Consider the following 17947-nt stretch of genomic DNA (forward strand, 5'->3'; position numbering starts at 1 on the left):
GTCGTGTGGCGTACCGGCAGAGGGTTCGACTCGGAATCAAGAGGTCCCGGGTTCGAGTCCTGACATGCCACCGATCTTGTACCCTTTGGAAAGGCACTTTACACGACATTCCTCGCTTCGCTCAGGTGTAAATGAGTATTGTATTGCCCGCTGTGTTGGTGGCGGCATTAACATAAGTTGAAAAACATGAGTGTGCCGTCACCACGTCTTGTGATTACATGTTGGAATAAAAAATCAATACCCCAAACAACACTTATTTTGTGGGACGTGCCGACTAAGCACTTTCTCTTTGACAAATGTGTGGGTTCTTGCACATGTTCTTGTGGGTTCTTGCAATAGCTGCAATATATTTATATAAATACTAGACATTTATCACATGTCTATCTATCGTTATGAAATATTATGCTTAAACTGGATTTCAAGTCAACTTTCCAGAAACAGTTATTGTTTTCGGCATGATTGATTTGGCAATGTTCCCGTTAATATTGTTATCGGTTTCTCAGTTCTACTCCCCAGAGAAATCACAGCAACGGCAACAAAGATACCGCAGCATCCTAAATAACACGGCATTGTTCTCTCTACACTATTCAAAATGGCAAATTTATATTCCAGATAAACGTGGTTGAATGAACCCCAGAGAGATCGATCATGCACTCCTTTATTGCACTCATACTCTGTTTCAGCATAATCAATGGTACTTTAGATTTGATGAGCGGCTATTTGTCAACCATTACCAAGTACTACCGGCATTATGGCTCAGTCAGCACGTTACATGGCTACAGGGTATTCTGTTGTTTTGCCTGATCATCACATTAGCTTCTTGTCTAACATAATAGTGGAAAATTTACTGCAAGTTTTTGCCCGTAGGCAAGTACATGTAACATGAAAATAAAATATGGACCACAGGATAGATAACAATATAGTTTGTGACTACAAACTACCAAACACCAATTTATTTGGTTCGACTTCTTTTAAGGCGCGGTCACATTTCCCAACCCGGGGCCTGAACGAAAATAATGATATATGACAGCAAAACACACACACACACACACACACACACACACACACACACACACACACACACACACACACACACAAACCATTTAGAAAATTGACTATGAGAACTATTTGTGTATACTCTTAATACGAATTGATTATTTTTTCGATTGTGTGTATCTGACACCTGGTGTTAAGGAGCATACGGAGGCAGTTAGATATGTGCCTTACGGAAGGCCATGCACAAAGAATCCGGCACAGGCGATAGGTTCTGCTTTCCAGCTATTTTTAGATGCCCCTGATGCCAATAAAACCTACACGCAATTTTAGGCATCGATCCCCTGCCTGACATCCGAGCAATACAGATCTGTATAAATTATTAACACCACAATGGGAACTGCAAGATGCACGTTTTCTGTTGTCTCTGCAAAATCTTATCACTGCTTCCAACGTTCACCGCTATTAGATGAAAATGATCTTTTTTCTATCACATTTTGATTCCCGTATATCTATATCTCAGTCAACACACCCAACTAAACAATCATGGCAATCTAAAGACATTGTCATACAACAAGTACGAAATGATGAACCACAAAATCATATCACCGCTATCTAAAAGAAAATGGTCCAATATCCTTAATCTCGCTTGCTGGGTCACATTTTGATCATGTTCCATTATACCAGTATCTCTGTAAATACTCCCATTTAATACAACGGCAATCTAAAGATATTGTCAAGAAACAAGTACCATATGATGTGAACATGGTGTACTCATCACATGCCAAAATGATCAGAATCATATCTAGAAGGCAGCTATTGCTTGGTACTTCAATGCACATAAATATTGCTGAATATTCTACATATATATCATATGTGTCATATATAGGTATCTATTTGCCGGTTGGAGCTGTTTAGGCATTGCCTTGACTCTAACATCTATCACACTCTCAAAATCAGCGATCGTCAGCAAAGTTTGCAGCTTATTTGATATCCTTTCCTGGGTGCAAAAACACATTTGTCTCTCGCGACTCCCCGATATCTGTCCAATCTCGGCCCCTCTTTCTGCTATTGATGGGTTCCTCATCCCTGCAGATCCAAGACTCCTATAACTCAGCAAGATGCTTCCTGATATCTTCTCCTCAAGTGAGGAGGCTAAACCTCACGAGACACTGCTCGTCTTAGACTTTAGGAACAAAGCGATAGATCACCCTCCCACAGGAACAGATATGGGTGCTCCTGTGGTATTAAATGGTTTGCGGACATCTCAGTAGCAAATCCAATAAGAAGGCATATCTAAGCTGGTATCAAATTACGCCACGATCATCGCGGCTCGGCGCGTATCGAGGTCGCCGTGTTTCGACCCCCTGTAATTGGAAACCGCGTAACTTTGCCAAAACTTTCATGCGAGAAGAATAAAGTTTTGATTGTATCCAACCCCTGAGGTCATTTGCAAAGTTCTGCTGAGGGGAATATTAGATTACTAGTCATGATTCCACTCCTGCATTCACATTCTTATGTTGTTGTTCTCTCCTTGCAATAGCTTCAAAAACTATCTACACAATCTACACAATGTCATTTAGTTCATCTGTCCTTCTAGATATGTGATGACGATTCCAAAACAACTTACAACCTAAACAATTATTACCGTCATTATTATTTGCTCTCATGTTATATTGATAGGAAATCCGAAAGCCGTGAATAATTTCATCATGTTGGTGAATTATTGAATAGCAACGTTCTTTAGCTTTATTCACAACCACTTGTTTAACAAGAGTCATCCGTCATCTTCATCAGGGTAATTGATCAGTGCACAGTGAACCAGACATAAATTGCCCTGATGAAGATGACAGATTGCCATATAGAAACGTCCACTCTTGTTTAACAAGTGGTTGTAAGTAAAGAACTTTGCTATTCAGGAGATAAAACATGTTTTCCGCAGGTACCTTGAGAGGATAGGATTACTAACCCACAAGTTATGCTTTGCCTCCTGACTAACAGTTATAGTTGTTTCATGTATACGTCTATAGTAAATTTGACTGTGGTATTTAAAAGGAGATAAAACAGTTGCCGCAGTTTGCCTCAGGTAGCCAGGGCTTTATCGGGCTTGAGAGGATTACTAACCCACAAGTTATACTTCGCCTCGCGGCTAATACTGTTATAGTTGTTTCATGTATATGTCTATAGTAAATTTACCTGTGGTATTTAAAAGGAGATAAACATTTGCCGCATGTTTGCCTCAGGTAACCAGGGTTTTATCAGGCTTGAGAGGATAGAGTTACTAGCCGGAAAGTTATGCTTCGCCTCCTGGCTAACTGTGTTATTGTTTTCATGTATACGTCTATAGTAAATTTGAATATGGTATTTAAAAGGAGATAAAACAGTTGCCGCAGTTTGCCTCAGGTAGCCACGGCTTTATCAGGCTTAAGAGGATAGGGTTACTAGCCGGCAACTTATACTACGCTTCCATTGCTGTGGTTATCATGTATATGTATGTCAACCTGGTTTTTAAAAAGTAGTTTTATTTTTAAAATTGTTTGATTTTCGTTGTGTATGTTGCCATGTTTCAATCCCTTGTTAAAATGATCTTGTATGTTTGCATATGAGCCAGGGGCCTGAATTAAAGAGTAAATAATACTTTTATAGGAAATTTGAATGTGGTATTTAAAAGGAGATTTTCGTGTGTTTTCCTCAGGCACGCACGGGTTTAAAGAGTTTGAGAGGATAGCGGGAGTGAAGCTGGGGTGGCTCATCCGGACCGTACAGAGCTTCGATCATAATACTCATAATAATACTACTCACCTCAAGAAAACATACAATAGTAATGACACCGGGTATTCCGTACTCAGGTACGCACGGGTTTATAGAGTTTGAGAGGATAGCGGGAGTGAAGGGGTGGCTCATCCGGACCGTTCAGAGCTTCGATCATAATACTCATAATAATAATACTACTAATACTCTCCTCAAGAAAACATACAATAGTAATAATTATTATTCAATCTGTAGATTCTGACATGATTGTAATTTGTATTACCCTACTTTAATTAATGATTTATGTTGTAAACAAACACCAGAATTCAGCCCTGTATGTCAAGGCTGGGAGATATGTTGTTGATACAAATAAACCAATAAATACAAAATTATAAATAATAAATGATACTAGGTATTCCTTTCCTCAGGTACGCACGGGTTTATAGAGTTTGAGAGGATAGCGGGAGTGAAGGGGTGGCTCATCCGGACCGTTCAGAGCTTCGACCCGACGGAAGACCCGCGCCGCATCCGGGTCCGCAGGCAGCTGCAGGCCATCAAAGCAGCAGGTTAGCCATGCCAAGGGTTGTCCGATCCTATCTGCATCCCTTTGTATGATAGCGATATCATTCTCATGCCCGTAGCTGGGGTGTGGGGGTGTGGTCGGGGGCTCAAAAGATCCACAAGGCTCAAAAGGTCCACTTTTTATCTAAAGGTTCAAAATTTTTCTTTAAAAGATGGTATGATTCGTATCACCGTTGGGGCTGGAATCAGAGAAAAACTTTGTCACTGAATAAAACGTTGTGTCTGATTTTCCCTTTGAAATCTTATAAAAAAACGCAGGAAATGCCATTTTAGAAGGTTCAGTTTTCAAAATGTTCCGGGGAGCATGCATGGGCACCCCCCCCCAAGGAAACTCGCGCCTTCGCTGGTCCGTCAGACAGTGTGAACGACCCCCCCCCCCCATTCAAAATCCTGGCTATGGGCATAATTCTCTACAGCACGTCGGCAGAACGTCTCATATAAGATCGTGTTTGCGTACATAAGGTTAACACTCCGTCTGTAGTTTCCAAATGTTATGTCGGAAAAAAATATCGTCTGCAAAATGGAAAATTCTGATGCAACGCTGACCAAACATCTAACGAAAACCGTGACAAATTGGGGTTTCCCGAAGGCGCTGTACGTTCTGCCGACGTGTTGCCAGGGGTGTCAGATTCTATCTGCATCCCGTGAGGGTGTGTATGTGGGTATAATTACACCATCTGCATCCCGTGAGGGTGTGTATGTGGGTATAATTACAACATCTGTATCCCCAAAGGGTGTGTATGGGGTATAATTACACCATCCTCCCGAGCAGTAGCGATGTCGCTGCCGTTTGACCCGAAGGCCTCGTGTGTTTTGTCGGCGCTCCTTTGCCCTGACCTGTGCGCTTATCCAGGATCAGGCATCGTTACAGCGTTAAGGCTGCTAGGAGGGGATCCATCACGTATTGAGCCTAACCTGTTTGAATTCATCATGAGTTAATGTGTTGCACCTGTGCGAAACCCGTAATGTATTGTGCATGTCACTTCGGCAGAACGTCTCACACAAGGTCGTGTTAGCGTAATATAAGGTTCACATCCCGTCTGTAGTTTCCAGAGGTTATGTCGAAATAGATGTCGTCTGCAGCATTCTGCAGCGTTAAGGCTGCTAGGAGGGCATCCATCACGTATTGAGCCTAACCTGTTTAAATTCATCATGAGTTAATGTGTTTCAAGCCCGCCGGTAGCAGTGAAATCATCAACGTCCTTTGAGTCACCGCAGTCAGGTGATGGCAGACGATTGTATGAGAGATGGGGTGTTAAGGGCGATGCTCCACGAATTTTCATTCTTATCTTTTTCCTTCAGATATCATTAGTAATGGAAATAAGTATCAATTCAGTCAGTATTCATGAAATCCAGACTATTGCGGTGAGTCCTGATCATTTCTTGAACAGTTGTCAGGAGCCTAGAATTATAGCAAATGTTGCTATTGAAATCTCTAGATGAGAGATGAATGTGGAAAATGAAAGTTGTTTCTTGAATAGATTTTATCTCAAACGGAGAATGTGGGACATTACGTCTTCCATGGTTTAGAAAAGGGAAGTCATAGTTTTAGACATAGCTATAGTTTCAGACAATTACCTTTTATTATGTAGATTTTCAAGTTATTTTGTTGATTGCCTTCGGATAGGGATTTGCAATAAACTTATCTTAAAGTAAACGATAATATTTTCTGTTTAAAGTTAAAACTTTTGGTCCAACACAAAAAAATTCTCTCACCTAGAGCTTTCGACCAGTCACTCTGGTCTTCCTCAGTAGAATGACCCAGTGAGGCTTGTTATGTGGCTTATTTGAAGTGTGACGTCAACACTGGGTCAAAGGTATCTGGTAGACGATGTCGGCCCCCGTCGCGGTTAAGTGACATCACACTTTTTTTGTTTCAGGAGCTCGCATTGTGCTGTTGAACTGCCTGGCGTCCTTCGGCCTGGAGGTGTTACGTCAGGCGGGAGACATGGGTCTGACGGGGGTCGGCTGGGCCTGGATCGTCACGGATGGTGTCACGGGCATGGTAGGTGGAGGACATTGCTATATACACCGATATAGCACTCTAACTGTGGACACAGCAAACTTAGAGATTTTTGTATCTGTATCTGTATAGCTGGGATAACTACCCTTTGGCGTAACACACCAGCTTCTGTATCTGTATAGCCGGTATAACCGCCCTTCGGCGTAAAACAACAGTTTCGCAGGCACGCGGCGCAGTCTCGAAGTTGACACGGATGTTACCGCGAGACCTCTTAGATGAGAGTTCCCCTTCACGAAGACCAACAACATCAGCTTTTCTGCCTCACATCTTTAACATGGATCATCAGCTGTTGAGGTCGATAGCTATGTACAATGTATCTGCGGCAGATCTCTATCATGGATCGCGGGTCCAAATTGGATTTATTGCCGCTGGCAAAACCTATGAGCCGAGATACTGACCCTTTCATAGATTACGTTACGAATAGATGGATCCAATTAGGCGTTTGGCCTAGTGCCCCTCCCCCCACCGGTACTCCTGTACCCCCAGATGATGGATCTGATGGGCTGCCAGAAAGGGCAAACCCCGAGTGCGGATGATTGATATTGATTTTGAAACTTTTCCAATTTTCAGCGCAGTAAAGATACTTCGCGAACATTCCTAAACTACGGCTTCTGACGGCTTTATCACCAATGGGGCCTTTATTTATACTCAAACATGTAATCACAAGACGTGGTGACGGCACACTCAAGTTTTTCAACTTATATTGATGCCGCCACCAACGCAGAGGAGGGATACAGGACAAGACAATACTCATTTTCACCTGAGCGAAGTGAGGAAAGTCGTGTTAAGTGCCTTTCCCAAGACCACAATATCGGTGGTATGTCAGGACTCGAACTCGGGACCTCTTGGTTCCGAGTCGAGCACGCTGCCGCTACGCCACACGACCCCACAACGGTGCGGATGATTGATATTGATTCTGAAACTTTTCCAATTTTCAGCGCAGTAAAGATACTTCGCGTATCTAAACTACACGGCTTCTAACGTCTTTATCACCAATAGAGACTTGGCCGCGTGCACCTGTTGGATGTTTCCAATTCTACTGCCCGAGAAGAAGATTCGATAACGATGAGGAATCACGGAGAAAAGCTTGTCACAGGGCTCGCAATTGGTCGATATATGCGTCGTCCAAAAGACTTCATGGCTAAACCGTAAAACACCTAAAGTTTTCTGTTCCTAGCTTTCTGTATACATCGTACTTTTAAATAAATGACCGCCATTATGTATACATCTAACTTCCGCACGTTTGGGAACGCATTGTAGATACATTTCCCTGTAATCCAATCATGCATATGTGTAGATATGTAAATATTGTACATTTGGGAATGCATCTGTAGCAGGGACACCTGTGCTGCAGTGCAATGTGAACCAGTCAGAATTGCCCTGAGGAAGATGACAGACGGTCACCGAAACGTCGGTTGAATGAAAGACTTGGTCTTGGTTGTGTAAAAAGAGTCTCTTTACTCAGTGTCTTACCAACCTGATGAAACTATTCACGGACGTAAAACACCCCAGGTCCTTGTCGTACTTTACGACTACACTAACAGCAGTGATGCCATTTTTATTACTTCACACTCTGGCTGACCTGCCGATGTTGCAATCATAGTAATGGCAACAGACTCTGCCAAATGATTAGCTAAAGTACTCGCAATTATTCCGGTTATGGGTCTTCTGACCGTCGTACATATACATATACCCGAACAAGTCCAAACATGCGCCCCGACGTTGTACCCTTGGGAAAGGTACTTAACACGAATTTCCTCACTTCACTCAGGTGAAAATGAGTACCTAGCGTCGGTTAGGGACGTCCCTCGGATAGGACGTTAAATGGAGGTCCCGTGTTTGGGAGAGCCACACCCCACGCACGTTAAAGAACCCACCGCACTTATCGAAAAGAGTAGGAGACCTTCCCGGTGTGAGTGGTTCAAACCTTACAGTCTTGTCTCGGGGTTGGCATCTTTGAAGAGGTGATAGTCACCTGTTATGTCAATCCTTCCACAAATGTGGTAAATCTTCATAAGTAAAATAAATAAATAAATACATTGCGTGGCTTTAGCTTTCACCATGGGTCAACATGTGATTCATCTTTTACCTTCCGCGGGAGATGCCCAGACTTTCAAGTAGCAAGGGAGTTAATGAATACAGCGAGTGCTGCATACAAATGGGTAAATAATAGTTCAAGTTCAGCACCCATGGTGGAATGCGCATACGTTAGGTGCAGCGAGGTGCATCGTGTCGCCTTATTGCTCCATTTTTCGTCCGCCAGGGGCGATGCCTCATGCTCCTTACTTCAAATATACTTCCATTTACGGCAACTGTTGCTCAGGGCAGCTCACAGAAATATTGCCTCCCCGTAAGGTCGCGTGCTCTCTGGCAATAACTCGTGAAGACAGGCAGAGAGTAGATCATAATTCTTGGGGTGACCTTATAAGTTCAGCCTTAAGCTTGTTTCTCGAGTTTTGGCCCCAACTCTACGCACTTACATCCATAAAATACTTTTAAATTACTTTTTTTCGACAGGCTTTTAGTTGGGTTGATAAGCTTGATTTAGAAGTGGCTTCTGTATTTTGATAAAAGTAAAGTAACGAAACGTAACGTAAAGTAAAGCAATGTAGGAATAAAGTAAATGTCCAGTAAAGTCAACTTAAGTAACGCCACGTGACATCAGGTTAAGTCAAGTAACGTAACGTCAAATCAAGTAAGTAAACGTAACGTCAGCTAAAGTAAATTAAAGTCAGTTAAGTAAGGGTTTAATGATTTGAAAAGTGTATCAGGAGCTTTATGTATTCTGATAAAAGTAAAGTAAAGTAAAGTAAAGTAAAGTAAAGTAAAGTAAAGTAAAGTAAAGTAAAGTAAAGTAAAGTAAAGTAAAGTAAAGTAAAGTAAAGTAAAGTAAAGTAAAGTAAAGTAAAACCAACTCACGTACTAATACTTTTCGCCTTCCAGACGAGCTTCAGGAAGAACGAGACTGTTCCCCGCCACCTGCTGGGGTTACTGGGGGTCAAGCCGGTGGAGGATAAAGGCGAACTGTTCGGAGACTTCATGAAACTGTGGTCGGCAGCAGACGGCACCAGGTACCCGGGGGCAGGCGTCTGGGACATAGAGGTACATGTAACATTGTTTGTATATTATTGTGGTGCTTTCATGACTGTATTTCTAAATTTTATTTTTCTTTTTAACATCCGTTGTTTTGGTTTTAACATTAAAAAACTAATTGTTCTTACTCAGGAATGTCTAAGTTAGATTGTTACTCTTTTGTATTTTTGCACTTTTATATTTTCGTCTTCCATGTCTTTGCAAGCTAAATTCGCCGGTTTGAATCCCGCTGTCAGCATTATTTTAATTTTCTTTTTGACAATGCCGAAAGCCGGTCCGACTTATCGATGCCTTCATCTAGTTCTTTTACAGGTCGAGCCAGCTTTTCTTGTTCAAATTTATTTTAAAACTTTTACCAATACCTACAGCTTGTTATTGTCATGACATGTAAATGTAATTTGTCAATAAATCATTACTTCTACTACTACGCACTTATCCGGAGATTATCGACAATTATTGCTGCTCATTGTTATTCAGAACATGGCTAAGACCTGTGATTATTGCACAGCATGAAGATTATCTGCGTAGAAAATTATATGAGAACATAAATCGTGAATTGGTCTGCCAATAAAAGCTGTGGATTAACGATGCCGTAAGGTCTGGTTGTCAACATGCAATTAGATGTTGCCTAGAACAGCAGATAAGGTTGGAGCTCGCAGTTTGCTGTTCTTCAGTTCTTTTCGCCTTCATAAATCATGTCTCTACATTTGCTACGTATCGATGATGGAAATGCCAACGCATGTTATTTCTACATTCTTTGAAACAATCAACGTTTCGCAAGATTAAGTAGGGATTTAATACTCCACTTATATAAGAAATGCTTTCTAAAAAAGCTGGGCAAGATGGGAATAGCTGGCTGTGTGGCGTGATTGTGATGACGATGTGGGGCTCAAATAATTGGCCACCTTGGTGACTTGATATGGACTAATGCTGCAATGAGATCAGGTAAAATCCTGAGTGCTAGGCAGGCCTGATGCACAGCACGGGCATAACAATGGGCTTGAATGGATGATTGCTATCGATTCTGAAACTTTTCCAATTTTCAGTGCAGTAAAGATACCTTGTGTACCTAAACTACAACTTCTTACGTCTTTATCACCAACAAAGGCCAACAAAGGCTTTATCTACCTTGTCACAAAGACCCATGCCGCATAGTAAGTAAACAGTGGAGACAATGTAGTGTTTCCTCGTCGTCTTCTTTATTGTTTGGCGGCAAACATCAACGTTCTGATGGCTTTGCCGCATTTGTTTAGAGTGCTGTGCTGGGCTGTGGGTGGTATGTTATCGTTTTCAAATGGTGTTGTGTTTGGTAGATGGGGACTACTGCAGATGAGCCAGCCTGTGTGCAGCCATTGGCTTTAACAATGGTGGATGCGGTGTTTTTAGCCATTGGCGTTGTGCATATTTCAGGCGTATCCAGCTAAGTTCGTGGACGCCGTGTTGCTGTTCGCCTTCGCGTACCGAGACCTTCTGCGGGACGGCCAGACCATGACCGGGGCGGCGGTACAGTGTGATCAGTTCCCCCCACAGACCTGGCCGCACGGAACCGCCATGCTGCAGTACCTACGGAAGGTATCTTCCACACTTTATTATGTTTACCGAAGGAAAACATATTGTTTTTGCTCTGTTTCTTGTTCTTCTTCTTCTCCAAACAAATAAGGTCAATGACCTGAACCAGACGTCTGACACTATGATAACTAGTGTTGGGTTACATCATGTAGCAATTTTATAGACCATATGCTACCTAGATATATCGATTTTCTTTTACACTACTAGTATTGTCTCTTAACTTGCTTATCCTATATCCTATGCTCTACCACCCTATGAAACCATACAAATACGTAACACTGCATGAAAAGTTGGATTTACCAAAGGTAGTTAGATAATGTTTACTTTGCATATCGTACCTGTCTTGGTAGTAAATTAAAGTCAAATCCAGTAAGTTCATTTACAACCGTTGTTAAATCTGGAATCACCGTACTTGGCTTTTATTTACTACCATTTCTACCAGTCCGTGCCAGGACTGTTTATTAAAAAACATTACCCAATTTTACTGGTATTTACAACCTTTGGTAAATCAAAGTTTTTGTGCAGTGTAAGAAATCAAAACACAACTCTGTACTTAATTAGATGAAGATCTGTAGAGCGTTTGCTTTAGTGAATGGCTTCGGAGGATTGTTGGTGATAGAGATGTTTTTGATGTTGTAGAATGGTTTATTTAGAAACTCAAAACTAAAAGATATATAAACACAATACACTCTTTATACAACCTTACTGAATGCCTGAATTGTTCTGTGGTCAACACAAAATATCGTTAAAATATGCTGTTAAATGGTATTATTGTTCAAACCATTATTGATTACACATTGCTAATGTGCAAGTTTTTAACATTCCTTCATATAGAGCTTTTCAAAAGTTGCAGACGATGAAACATGAATGTTTCTTTGGCACATAGAGTCGGTTGCCGCTGTGAAAAAATAGGTTCCTTTTGAGCAAACGTAGAAATGTAAGAAATCAATGAAAAGTACATTTAGTAAGTGGACTAGATAGACATTGTTAGATAACGCATTAGGTAAAAGCCCTCCAGATCCGATACATCACAAAAAAAATCTATGTAAAGAACCATCAAATTGCCAATAACTACTGTCAAAGTCTCGTCGAAACCTATAATGATTAATGGTCTCTGGCAATTCACGGGTCATATCTGCGTTACGTGCGTAACGTACAGGTGACAAGGTGATGAACTATATCGATAAAACAGAACCTCGTGTGTTGACAGCCACTCCACGGAGTAGGGCGAGTCCAATGGTGTTAGTTCTTAGTCCTTTTGTTGACGTTGACGCTCCTTCCTGGCCATCCTTTTTGCCTCCACGGCGGCAACTCTCTCGCTTTCAAAGGTTGAGACAGCCGTGTAACAGTGGGGAGTTTATACTATAGGTGCTACCAACTGACGCGCCAATGGGGTCTAGACCTTTGAGCCGAATCGTTAGAGCGTCGGCATGTGGACTGGTGCCCGGGTTTGGTCGTGGGTTCGAACTCCGGCTCGGGACCAGGGGCTTTTATCTGTTTTTACTCGCTCCTCCTAATCCCATGTGGATCGATTCCCGACGTGGAAACCACTGTAAGAAACAGGAGGAGCGAGTAGAAACAGATAAAAACCCACTGGTCCCGGGCCGGGGCTCGGACCCACGACCTCCCGAGCACCAGCTGCAAAATCCGCCTCTCCTACCGAATCGGCTAATAGTCTATGCCCATCGGCCCAGTCAGTTGGTAGTGCCTATACCCCCCCCCACACACACACACACTGTTACACTCGTGCTATCAGTAAATATAGTAATGTTGATTTCATTTTGAATCTGTGCAACTTGCCTTTGGTCACTGATCCAATATGTACCGTCAAGTTTACGTCCAAGATCTATAAATATGTCCCCATAGGGAGACTTAATTTCGCTGCAGGAGGCGCCTTGAACTGCCCTTCACGCAATCTAGAAGCTCCATATTGGTTCGCGAAATGTCAGGCAGCAACAAGGAATAATTTTAAACTGCTAAAACCAGGAACATCAGTAGCTACTAAGTCATTCCTTTATAGGAGCGCAAAATCGTATAATACTCTCCCAGATCATATCAGAACATCTGTACCTTCTACATTCAAAACTCTTACCAGAGCCAGATTGAAACAAACGGACACAAACAGGATTATACAGAACTGGTAGTAGCTTGACGAGTGTATATATGTAATATTGTGTACTCATATTTAAATGTGTATGTCATAATTCCTGATGTCATGTGTATGTTATGTATATGTTACAACTTAAGACTCGTGAGGAAGAGCAGTGAAGTCATGTATATATAGTATATACTATATGTGTACCCTCACTAATGGAGTGCTTTTAAACAGTAAACGTGACTGTTTTTCCGCAGGTTTCTGAGGAGGGCATCTCAAGCAAGATTCTGTTCACCAAAGACGGAACGCCGAGTCAAGTCGAGTTTGATATCGTCAATCTGCACAGAAATGGATGGCAACGGGTAAGTACCACCAGTCCGCCATAAATAAAAAGATAATAATTAACGGCTCTCAGTGGCCAATGTGCAGATGTAGTCGTGTAAAGTGCCTTTCCCAAGGGCACAACATCGGGCCACGGTGAGTATCGAACCCGGGACCTCTCGGTTCCGAGTCCAACGCTTTAACCGTTGCGCCACCGACGCCACATACACACCATTCCGCCATGGTCGAACAGAAGTGTACTTAATGAGCTGATGTTGCCCCTTGACGGCAATCGTCTGTATGGACTACAGGCAGGCTATAACTAGTGGTGTGCTTACGTACAACACTAATGGTTATTTGTTATTGGGTGGGTCGGCTACTCTCTCATTGTTGCCAAGGGCTGAATTGTGAGGATCTGACAATATTGCAATATTGGGACTGAATGTGTGTCTGAAGCGGCTGCCGTGCGGAAAATCCAAAGTATCGGAGAAACTACTGAAGATTTCCACTGAAACCACCCCCTGTTTTAGCAAGTTTCCACTGAAACATTACCCTCTCTTCTAGCCAATCTCCGGCAAGCTGAGAAGTTGATACAGTTAGAAGCAGTTCGTTGTTAATGTGGATATAGAGTCCAGTTGTTGAGTCAGATGATGAATTGAACTGACGATGATGACGTGGAGGATATAGCAGGTCCCACAGCTCGTGCCAAACCTCCATCACCCTCACCACACGCCGTCCCCTCCTGCCTTCCCTGCCACACCAGACTATGCATGATGTACAAAATGACTAATAAACTGGTGGACGTCCCAACTACTAAGTACCTAATACCAGCCCAGAAGAGAACAGGACATAGCCATGCCTTAAAGTACCAGAGTTATCAACCAAGGATTGAGGTGTTCAAGAATTCATTCTTTCCTAGAACTATCGCAGAGTGGAACTCGCTGTCACCGAGTACAGTAGGGGCATTGTCATTAATATAATAGATAGCTTTAAACAATGTTTAGAGTTAGGGTTAGGTGTAACACGTCGTTCTGAGTAATGTAGCCAGCTGCCGCCGCGCCGCGTGCCTGCGAAGCTGGTGTGTTACACCGAAGGGTAGTTGTACCGGCTATACAGATGCAGCTCGTGCCAAACCTCCATCACCATCACCACGCCGTCCATTCCCGCCTCCCTGCCACATCTGACCGCTGATCCATTGTTCCCGCACCCGACATGACAACAAGACGTACCGATTTTTACCCCGCGAGTAGCCTTAAGCTGCGAGAGGTTTCGATTTATATGTAAAATCCGGGATGAAGTATTTGTGCCCTGTTTTATATCATCTAAAAGCTGCCCTGCCCTTACAGGATTTACCTCTCAGAGCAGACGTGTAGGCACCGTGAGCTTTTTCATTGTCACAGCAGGCAATTGTTCATAGCAAAATGAGTTAGTAGAACACCCTTATAGCCGTATCTACCTGCAAACGCTTATTGAAGCCTCGCGTATCTGTCAACTTAGCTTCCTGAGGAAAACCAAGTACAATTCAAAGCAGACTTGTAGGCACCATGAGCTCTCTCATTGTCAGAGCAGGCAATTTTCGTATCCCATGTAGCCAAATGAGTTAGTAGGACACAGTCTATCTGCAAATACCTATTAAATCTATGAAAGCCTTGGTAACTTAGCGTCCCCAAGAAAACCAAGTACAAGTCAAAGCAGACTTGTAGGCACCATGAGCTCATTCATTGTCAGAGCAGGCAATCGTTCACCCCATATAGCAAAATGAGTTAGTAGAACACCCTTATGGCCGTATCTACCTGCAAACGCGTATCGAAGCCTCGCGTATCTGTCAACTTAGCTTCCTGAGGAAAACCAAGTACAAGTCAAAGCAGACTTGTAGGCACCATGAGCTTACTCATTGTCAGAGCAGGCAATTGTTCACCCCATATAGCCACATGAGTTTAATAGCAGATCACAGTTATAGCCTTGTCTACCTGCAAACACCTACTGAAGCTATGAAAGCCTTGGCAACTTGGCGTCCCCAGGAAGACCATGTACAAGTCACAGCAGACTTGTAGGCACCATGAGCTCTCTCATTGTCAGAGCAGGCAATCGTTCACCCCTTATAGCAAAATGAGTTACATGTAGTAGAGCACAGTTATAGCCTACAAGTTGCCTATCTGCAAACACCTATTGAAGCTAGCCTGGCTTATCTATCAACTTAGCGTCCTCAGGAAGACCAAGTTCAAGTCAACTCAGAGTTGTAGGCACCATGAGAGCTCTCATTGTCAGAGCAGGCAATTGTTCACCCATATAGCGGAATGAGGTACTGGTAGTAGAACACCATTAAAGCCTTGTCTATCTGCAAAACATATTGAAGCTAGCCTCGCCTATCTGTCAATTTAGCGTGCAAAGTCAAATTTACCTTGGAGATAAGCAAAGGCCAATAAATATAAGCTGTTGGAAAAGTCCAGATCAGCCAGTATGACCTGGACAAAACGTCACGCATTACCGTATAGGGGTGCTCTGATACCTGAGCACACCTTATTCTAATTATTTCTATATAATAGGTTCTATATAATAGTGGGCAGAGCCCTATCTAGGGCATCCCGCCCAGGGTGCACGGCTTTTGCGGCCGTTGGGGTGCGGTGAAGAAAAATGTGCATGAAAATAAAACAAAACCGAACATAAATTTGTGCATTTTGTGAATGGCCGCAATTAGCAATCCCGACTTACATCTTCGAGCCGGGGTGGCCCAGATAGTTGTGTCACTAGGTTTTCCGGTAGTGCGTTCCATTCTATGATAGTTCTTGGGGAGTAACTGGTCTGAAAATGTTTGTTTTGCAACTGAGAGTATTTGGACTAATAGCAAAAAAATCATGACAGGAGAACACTCATCTTGAATTTTCGTCGATTATAAACTCACGGCTATCGATGAAACATGCCACCGGTGAACTGTTGTCGAAACTATATGTAAATCTTGCTGCAAAAGTGGAAACAAACCTCATTCGTATGCTAGTCGATTCCTGGTCGTTTCTTTTATGAAAACACTTCAAAAGAATAACCAAGAAACGCGGTTGCTTAGATCTAAGGCGACAAATGCTAAAGACTGGAGTGAAAGACTTCCTGTGGGACGTAACGGCGACAAAGAGTCGGCACGTAGAATGTCAAGGAAGACGTCCTGAGGAAAAAATAAAACAATGTTACTCAAGCAGCTTGATAGATTTCAAAGCTGCTCGAACGGCAAAGCCTATGACGCCTTGACAACTTTTGATGTTTTTCTCTAGAAACTGTCTTCTTCTAATTCTTAAGATATCCCCGGCTCATCCCACAACAAATCATGACGTTTTTTATAACGAAGCTTTATGTTGTCACTCCAGTAGCTATTGGTATATCATAAAATTTGTCACTTTGTCAGATGATTTGTCAGTGCATTTCCTGACAAAAACCCAACTATTCTAACTCTTGAAGGACTAGTTTCTAGCGGTATCAACCGTGGATTGGTTCATGAATTGTTTTAACTCGGTAGAAAATACAGCTCCCCGTTCCATTGTTTTAGCTTCAGGCAGATAAGAAGGGTAAAACTTGGCGAATCGCACAGCGTCAACGTCAGGGCGTCTTCAGATGGAATCACTCAATTCCACCTTCATTTCACGGCGGATAATTGCCAATCCTGCATGAGTTTCACGACCCGGTGCTTTATCTGTAAGGCATTAGGCTCAGAACGCCCAGCAGCGTTAACAGCGTCCGGTGGGGACAGGCTGGAGCTAAAGACATTGATGTAATCTTTGACTTATCACAGGAAACACAACAATAGACCATCTGGTCTTCCGATATCATGTTAGTGCAACGCCGAACCACTACCGTATCCAAAACCGTGCTTGTCTAGTTCTATGCCTGATGGTTTAGGGTTAGGTTCAGGCACGGTTTCTGGATAGTCTCTAACGTGTCCAAGAACGTAGATTTGCCTCCAGCACGCTTTTGGGTACGGGTGGGCTATCCAGAACCATGCCCATGAGCATGGGTTGAGATAAAGCACTGTTCTGGATGCAACACCTCTATTTTGACCCGTGCGCCTATAGGAAGTGTAGAGATGATTTACAGTATCAGATGTCACGCTCCCGGACTGGCGTCATGACGTTTGAGGTCATGATTGGGTCAACCCCAAAGTCTGATGTAGGGTCAAGGGTTAACGCCGTTGCCCTGTTAGCAGATTCATCATGAGTCGACCCGAGGCAATCTCGAGCTCTATAGAGGCTGTCAGTCATCACTTGTCTCTGTATGGACCGAGGCAGTGTGTCCAATGTGGACCAGAATTAAATGCAATCATGTATACAAAACCTGTAAGTGTGTGTGTGTGCGTGTGTCTGTCTGTCTGTCTGTCTCTCTATCTGTGTGTGTGCGTGTGTATGTGCGTGTGTGTGTGAGAGAGAGAGAGAGGGGGAGATAGGGAGACAGAGGGAGAGAAAGAGAAAGAGAGAGAGACTTTTCTTTACTTCATGTATCTCTGTCGCTATCAGGTTGGGACGTGGAACGATACGGAC

General features: G+C 42.9%; 1 protein-coding gene across 1 annotated transcript in view; it reads left to right on the top strand.

Moving 5' to 3' along the window:
* LOC109462630 (glutamate receptor ionotropic, kainate 2-like) overlaps nt 1-17947 on the top strand; it is a 34537-nt gene that overhangs the window by 2367 nt on the left and 14223 nt on the right. Inside the window, exons 2-6 of the mRNA XM_019759193.1 lie at nt 4173-4310; nt 6207-6331; nt 9293-9451; nt 10853-11014; nt 13364-13468. Coding sequence (XP_019614752.1) covers nt 4173-4310; nt 6207-6331; nt 9293-9451; nt 10853-11014; nt 13364-13468 — 689 coding nt within the window. The remainder of the gene's footprint in view (nt 1-4172; nt 4311-6206; nt 6332-9292; nt 9452-10852; nt 11015-13363; nt 13469-17947) is intronic.

Source organism: Branchiostoma belcheri, unplaced genomic scaffold (assembly GCF_001625305.1).
Source record: "Branchiostoma belcheri isolate BF01 breed outbred unplaced genomic scaffold, Haploidv18h27 scaffold12, whole genome shotgun sequence".
NCBI lineage: Eukaryota > Metazoa > Chordata > Leptocardii > Amphioxiformes > Branchiostomatidae > Branchiostoma > Branchiostoma belcheri.